This window comes from Aphis gossypii, unplaced genomic scaffold (genome assembly GCF_020184175.1).
Source record: "Aphis gossypii isolate Hap1 unplaced genomic scaffold, ASM2018417v2 Contig00051, whole genome shotgun sequence".
In the NCBI taxonomy this organism is placed as follows: Eukaryota; Metazoa; Arthropoda; class Insecta; order Hemiptera; family Aphididae; genus Aphis; species Aphis gossypii.
Window position 1 is genome coordinate 33,783 of NW_026082992.1, and position 7,865 is coordinate 41,647.

At 26.4% G+C, this 7,865-nt stretch overlaps 1 protein-coding gene across 1 annotated transcript; it reads left to right on the top strand.

The window, feature by feature from the left end:
* The first annotated feature begins 2,389 nt into the window (after window positions 1-2,389).
* Window positions 2,390-5,485, top strand: LOC126553034 (uncharacterized). Its single transcript, XM_050208232.1, has 7 exons — window positions 2,390-2,594; window positions 2,678-2,784; window positions 3,378-3,471; window positions 3,984-4,198; window positions 4,289-4,451; window positions 4,530-4,629; window positions 5,431-5,485. The coding sequence occupies exons 1-7, from the start codon at window positions 2,390-2,392 to the stop codon at window positions 5,483-5,485; spliced, it is 939 nt and encodes a 312-aa protein (XP_050064189.1).
* The last annotated feature ends 2,380 nt before the right edge of the window (window positions 5,486-7,865 follow it).

Below are 7,865 nucleotides of genomic sequence, written 5' to 3' on the forward strand. Positions count from 1 at the left end.
TGATTCAACTTCTCATTCTTCAGATAATAGTTCTTCGACTGTCCCAGTTTATAAATCATCATCAGATATTGGTCATTCTAATTATATTGTTGAATCAACTGATACAGATAGTGATAATACGAATAATAATGGTATTTTAATTGAATCTGATGAAACTGAACATTTTATTTTTAATTCAACTTCAAGTAATGATGATAAATCTGAAGAAAACAATTTACTCACAGTTAACAATTTGAATGCACCTCTAATTTTAAATACTGACATTTCTAATACTAAAGAATCTCCTACGGATGTACAGAATTTTCTTCGGTCTTGGGCAATTAAACGCAATGTAACTGCAACTGCAGTTACTGATCTGTTAACTGGATTGAAAAATAATGTTAAATGTTTAAATAATAAACTACCGACCGACGCGAGAACATTATTAAAAACAAATAATATGTTTTTATTAAAAAAGGTTGTGGAACCTGGAAACTATATTCATTTTGGCTTAGAAAACAATTTGAAAATGTTGATAAACAATTATTTATTTAATGATATTAATGAACTAAATTTACTAGTAAATGTTGATGGTTTATCATTGTTCAAAAGTTCATCTGGTCAAGTTATTCCTATTTTAGTTACAATAATCAATATACCTTATTTAAAAAAAAATTGTTTTGCCAGTTGGATTGTATTATGGATTAGAAAAACCAAGTGATATGAATATGTTTTTAGATTCATTTATTTCAGAAATAGTAGAACTATCGAAGCATGGTATAACAAATAGTAATGGTATATTATTTTCTATAAAAAATTGTTGGTTTTGTTTGTGATGCACTAGCTAAAAAAGATTTACTAGGAATAAAGGGGCATGGAGGATATTTTTCATGTACCAAATTCACTGTTCGTGGTTCTACAGTCAGCCGTAAAAGGGTATTTACAGAACTAAATTGTACAGCCAGAACACATGAAGATTTTATTAACTGGACTGATTCTAATTATCGTCTTCGCGATACTGCTTTAGTTAGAATTCCTGAGATTCATTTTGTAAATTCATTTATATTAGATCCAATGTATTTAATATATTTGGGAGTTATGCGAACTATGCTAACCACGTGGTACCAGGGGAATCTTCCACATAAATTATCACAGCAGTTAATTAAAAAAATATCAGATTTTATGTAAATCCAAAATCTTCCAGAAGAATTTATAAGAAAACCAAGAGCTTTAAAGTATCTTCTTCGTTGAAAAGTTACTGAATTTCGTTCATTTTTATTATATACTGGACCAGTTGCCACAAGAGGAGTTTTAGACAGAAAAATATAATAATTTCATGACATTAAATGTGACAATTTCAATTTTACTTAACCCAAATAGTTGTGGGGATTTAGATTTGCGAAACTATGCTAGGCAATTACTAATTCATTTTGTTCAATCATTTATTAAATTATATGATGAAAGTTTTATTACTCATAACTTTCATGGATTGATCCATTTGGTTGATGATGCTGATTATTTTTCATCAAAAATAAATTAATTCACATTGGATAAGACCTCAGCATTTCCATTTGAGAATTATTTACAAAAAATAAAGTCGATGGTTAGAGGTAGAAATAAGCCTCTAGAGCAAATTGGAAACCGAATGGCTGAACTGTTTAGTGATATTAGTTCGTCATTGCCATCCTTGAGAACTCTGAATCAACAGTTTCCTTTATTATCTCATGTTCATTATAATAATGGTGCATTACCTCATAAATGTGTGGGTCCACAATACAAGAAAATAAATTTTCCTAATTTTAGCTTAAAAATTGAATCCCCAAATAACTGCTGTGGTCTAGAATGTGGAGACATAGTCATGGTAGAAAATATATGTCATTCCATTGATTTAAACTGTACTGTAGTAGAAAATTTTTAATCAAACGAAACTTTTTTGAAATTCATTGTAGTAGCTCATAAATAGATGTTTATGAAGCTGAAAAATTATCAGAGCCTGAATTGTGATTTGTGGGCCCATTTCATTTATTTGTAAAAAATATGTGTATTTCAAGCACAAGCATATTTATGTTGTTTTCCCCTTATTGCATACAGCATAATAATACAACAAACTAATTTTTAATTTTATTAATTCCCAAACAAATTATTATATTGTACATTATTGTATATAAATATTTATATTCAACTACCTATACATAAATGGCTAAATACCTGTCAATATGGTATAACATTATCTATAATTTTTTCCTATATTTTATCCATTATTTTAATTCTATCTTAATTATATATCACAATTTATATGAAGAATTTTAATTATATATACAGGTGCTTACTAATTTATTTTAATGATTATTAAAACAGCATACCATTATTCATGTTATATATTATAATTGATTAAGTTTTTTATTTTAGAATGTGGACACTCATACATTTATATGAACCTCCAGATGCAAAAACCCCAGATTTAATTCCAAATGCATGGATAATCGATAATGATACATGTTGGTACCCTATGTCATTTCGATTATCTAAGATAAAATCTCTTGCTAGAGAAAAAGTAAAACCAAATACAGATGATTGGGAAAAATTTAAAATTGAAATAGTTGAGAGCAACATAGGTATCTAATTTATTAAACATAGATATTTATTTATTGTAAATTTATTACATTATTGTTTAAACTTATTATTTATTAATTTACAGATAATTATGATTACGGTATAAAACTTATGTATAAATTGTTGAAAAACAAAAGTAAAAAAAATTTACACTCTGATGCTGAATTGAAAGGACGTGGAATGAGAAAAAAATTAAAATATGAAGATCATAATACTAAAAATTTATTTTCTAATTTAACATCCGACTCCTGATAATTCTGATGAAGCTTTCCATTTCAGTATCAAACAGAAGTCATCAACAACCAAGTTAGACTATCTGAATTTTCCAAAAGAAAAAAAAGGTATTAATATGATTACAGTAGTTCAGTAATTAGTTATTGTTATTATTTCTATATAGATATAGTTTATGTTTAAATGATACATTTTTGTTTTTCTTAGAAAATCATAATTTTGACGATTGCGCTGTACTAAAAGAAAAAACTAGAACTCCCCGCCAAAGCAATAAGTTAGGTATGTATAATTAATAGACTTAAGTAGGTAGTTGATCAATAAAATTATTGTGATCATCAAATTCAGAATTTGAAATAACACAAATGTCAAATTCTAATGTTGTTGATAATGGTAAATATTTTTATACTTCAAATGAACTTGCATAAGAAAAATGAGATAATTATGTAAAATGAAATACAGCTGATATTCTAATTACTTATTTATTAAAATGTAGTGTAATATAATTGTTTAATAGATTTTAAATTAATAATAAATGTAACTTTCTTAATCAACAGGATTATCTGCAAATAAATACAAGTACACCATTTGATAATCATCAATTAATTGATGTTGATTTTGAGACTCCTCATATTGCATTACATAATAACTGTAAGAATATTATATATCATTATATTAGTAAATAAATTATAACAGTAATACAATGAACATTTTTTATGAGTAAATTATTTATTGTAATTCAATCATTACATAGCATAATTCACTTATCTTAATATAATTTTTAAGTTTTTAGGTACTTTTTTTGAAACCAAGTTGGATTTTGGACTAGTTGTTTATGACTATTTCTAATATTATTTCTAATTATTGTTTAATTTAATTTTAGACGACTCAACTCTAAGTAATGAGAAGTGCAAATTAAATAAGAAAAATAATCATCATTGTTCGTTTGAATTTCAAAATAACAATACAAACAAAGATGAAAACTATCAACTGTTAGTATCGTTGGGACATCAACTTTGTCGCCTATCTGGTAATAAAAAAAAATATATTATTATTTAAACTATATTAGTTTGTATGTTTATTAACACTAAATGACAATATATTTTAATGTTAGATATGAAAATATATTAATTAAATATTTTAAAATGTTTTAAAAATTACAGCTGACTTTATGAAGTTCAAATCAAACATGAATTACTTAAAACTGGAATTAACTTCATTCATTGAAAATAAAGAGGCTTCAACACTTCAAAATAATACATTCAATCAGGAAAAAACTGATGATGTTTTATCAACATTCCCAATTAATGATGAAGAAAAACTTTTGACTCTAGAATCGAAGCTTGCATCTTATGACCTTGGATATAATGATAAATTGGTACCCTATCTATCTATAATTTATTTTATAAGCATTATATTATTGTGCTAAATAATGTTTTTTTTTTATATATACATATATGAATAACAGTTGTCAGCATTTATGTTTGCTTCTGAAGGGAAATCAATTTCCAAAGTAACCAATAGCTTATTGAAAACAATATTTACTGATAAATTTGCATCTGCCTATAGCTGGAAAGGTCAAAAAGAAAAAAAGAAATTAGAAAATTATAAAATTTTCAAAGTTATTATAAGTAAATCATATTGTTTTTTTTTTATATTATTATAACATACTATTGAGGTAAACATAATTTGTGTAATTATTGTTATAGACTGTGTTGGTATAAAATTTCCTAATTCAGCAAACTACAAGATGGATGTTATTGCAAGTGTAATGAATTGGTTTGCCCAAGCACCTACCAGAATTCTTAGGTATGTTTATTACATAATAATATAATTATTACATATAATAATATATACCTAGTATACTTTTTTGCACTATACACTAAACATTAATTATTTACGATACAACGTCAATAATTTATATTGATTTTTGATATTTGTTTTTTTGTATTATTATAATGAATGATATATAAGTTGTATGGGTTCTGTTATAGAAATACTTAGAGTGTGTCAGTTTTAACTAAATTACCTAGTTTCTTATAATTTTTTAAATTTTTGTTGGGTGTTATAGGTATTTTGTTATTCGTTGGTATTTATTATTAATTCATTTAAATGATAATAAAATAAATTAGCGATATTATTTATTCTTTCATTATGATAAATTTATTAGTAATAAACATAATAATATGGCATTGAGTATATTCTATATTTCTTAATCACATTGCACCATTAAGAACTGATGGCTGTGTTAAGAATTATAGCCATTCATTTTGGAACTATATACTTACATACTTATCAGTATATAGTACCAATAAGTGATAATTTTTAAAAAGTTATTAAACTATTGAATTTTCACAAGTAGCTTATATCATATTTTGAATTTATTTTATATATAATATATAAACTGAGCCCAAGGACACAAATATTATATGTGTATACATTTACACATAGTAAAAATAAATAGGTATCATCTATATACATCAATGTCTAAATAATACATTTTAATCCAAAATAAAATTGTTTATAATTATTATAGTAAATATATTTTATGCTGAATTTATTTTTGTTTTATTTATGTAGACGAAAAAAGAAACACAAAATCTGCTGAAGATATGCCAGCCACAGACTACAACCATCATCATTTGATGAAGATGATACTACGTAATTCATTATTCATATAATATTATAATTACTATTAATCATCATTATACATTTAGTATTATATTATATATATTTTATAGACTGGGCTATATCTAATATATTATGAATATTATTTTAAAATAATAACAGTTGTTGATTTTTTTTATTTTCCTGAATCCATTGTAGATTTAAAAAAAAAATATATTGCAAAATAAATAATTATATATTTTATGTAATTTTTATGATTTAGCAACATGGATGTTAGTTGTTTCCATCAAAGCTATTTTTACCTATATTATTGAGATGGAGGTTAAGAACCATTAGTCTGTCTATATATAGTTTATATATAGATCTGATAATTTATACACATATTATATAGCTATTTTGGTGTTTCATAAAATAAAAAAAACATTTTAAAAAACCCTTAAAAACAGTAAAAAAAAAGATGTTTTAAGTATATGAAAAAAATTTTTAAAAATGGTTTTAAAAATATTTTTTATCATTGAAAACAAAATGTATTTACAACCTTTTTAAAATGTTAATTAAACATTTTCAAAGTAATGAAAAAGCGGCCATTAAGACATTTAAAAAACATTTTTAATAATATTATTATATATTTTTCATACATTTTTTAAAACATTTCTTTGCTACTTGGGATGTCTAAACATATTTTGTGAAACGTAGTAGTTACGGTAGAAGTAATTAACATAGGTTGTTTTGTTTTTTTACCCGATTTGTTTCAATGACAAACAATGCATTTTTTAATGTAATTTTTTACATCTTGTTTTAAATTTCTCCATTGATATTTCATTTTTAATCTTTTTATTGTACGGGAGGTACGTTGGTGCCCCCCTACTAATGTGTCATGATACTCTTTAATTATTTGATTTTTTTCGTCTTCCGTAAAACATTGTTCTTTATACATCGTTACTTCTATATCAGTGTTTTTAAAAACAAAACGAAACATTGCGCGTATGCGCTCGAAACAGGTCAATGTCGTTAACCATTCTAATCTAATGATTGAAAATTGTTTAATTTGTTCACCAACACAGAATACTTTAATTTCGGCTATCGCGTTATAATATTGTTCTGCGTTCATCTCTGTATAATAATTATTTTTTGAATTGTAAAATATTATTAATTTGTCTAATTGCTTAACAACAAAAAAATTACTTTCATTAAACGTTATTTGACCTAGCAAATTGTTACTACTAATAATCTCTCTTATCGCCGGATGCGTTATTATTTTATCGCTTGTTATAGGTAAAATTACGTTTTCGTCGGGTGTTGCGTGTTTAATACTGCCTTCTATTTCTTTTATTTTAGAATTAAATATCGGTTTATTTTCCGCCTTTTTAATTCATCGAAATCGTTAATTGGCTCATTATTTGTAACTACGTGTATACGTGATAACAGTCAGCGTTTGCATGCTGTGGTCCCGCTCTATAGACAATTTCGTAATCGTACTCTTCGAGTTGTAAACGCCAGCAGCGCATTAATTGAGATGAAACATCTTTTATATAAATAATATGTCAATGGTCGATGGTCAGTTATTATTTTAATTTTTTTTCCGTATAGGTACGGCCTAAAATATTTAACTGCCCATACTATCGCTAACAATTCTTTTTGAATTACACTGTAATTTGTTTCGGCCTTATTTAACGTTCTACTTGCATAAGCTACTGGTTGATCTTTTGGTACCTCTCCTTGTGAAAGGACGGCCCCAATAGCATATTGACTTGCATCCGTCATTAAGTTAAAATTCCCGTTCTCCCAGTTAGGGTATACTAACAAAGGTGGGTTCATTAATGCTTTTTTTAATTCTTGGAAAGCGTCTTCGCACATGTCAGTCCATACGAATGGTGTGTTCTTTTTCAATAAGTTCGTTAGAGGTTTAGCAATTTTGGCGAAATTGTCAACGAATCGGCGGTAATAATTAAGTAAACCTAAGAAGGATTTAACGTCCTTCTCAGTTAAAGGTCTCGGATAATCTTTAATACACTTTAATTTATTCGGATCTGGTGTTACCCCGTTTTTGCTAATCAAATGCCCCAAATATACCACCTCTTTTCGTAAGAATGCACATTTCGCTGGCTGTAACTTAAGTTTATGCGATCTCAGACGTGTGAATACTTGTTCTAATTTATTTTGGTGGTCGCGTAAACTTGACCCATGGACGACGATGTCATCTAGATACGCCGTACACAACTCCTCTAAACCCATTAAAATTGCTTTCATGACCCGTGTAAACGTTGCAGGCGCTGAACTAAGTCCAAATGGTAATCTCAAAAATTCATAATGACCTGATTTTGTAGAAAAAGCTGTTTTATGCGTGTCCCCCTTATCTACCATTATTTGATGATAACAGCTCTCAAGGTCTAAAGTCGAAAAGTATTTTGATGAGC

Bases quoted from the DNA above. Each gene is read 5' to 3' on its own strand.
- LOC126553034 (XM_050208232.1), top strand. From the start codon at position 2,390: ATGTGGACACTCATACATTTATATGAACCTCCAGATGCAAAAACCCCA. The intron at 2,595-2,677 runs GTATCTAATTTA...ATTAATTTACAG, and splicing joins AATAGTTGAGAGCAACATAG to ATAATTATGATTACGGTATA. The intron at 2,785-3,377 runs TTAAAATATGAA...CTTAATCAACAG, and splicing joins GACGTGGAATGAGAAAAAAA to GATTATCTGCAAATAAATAC.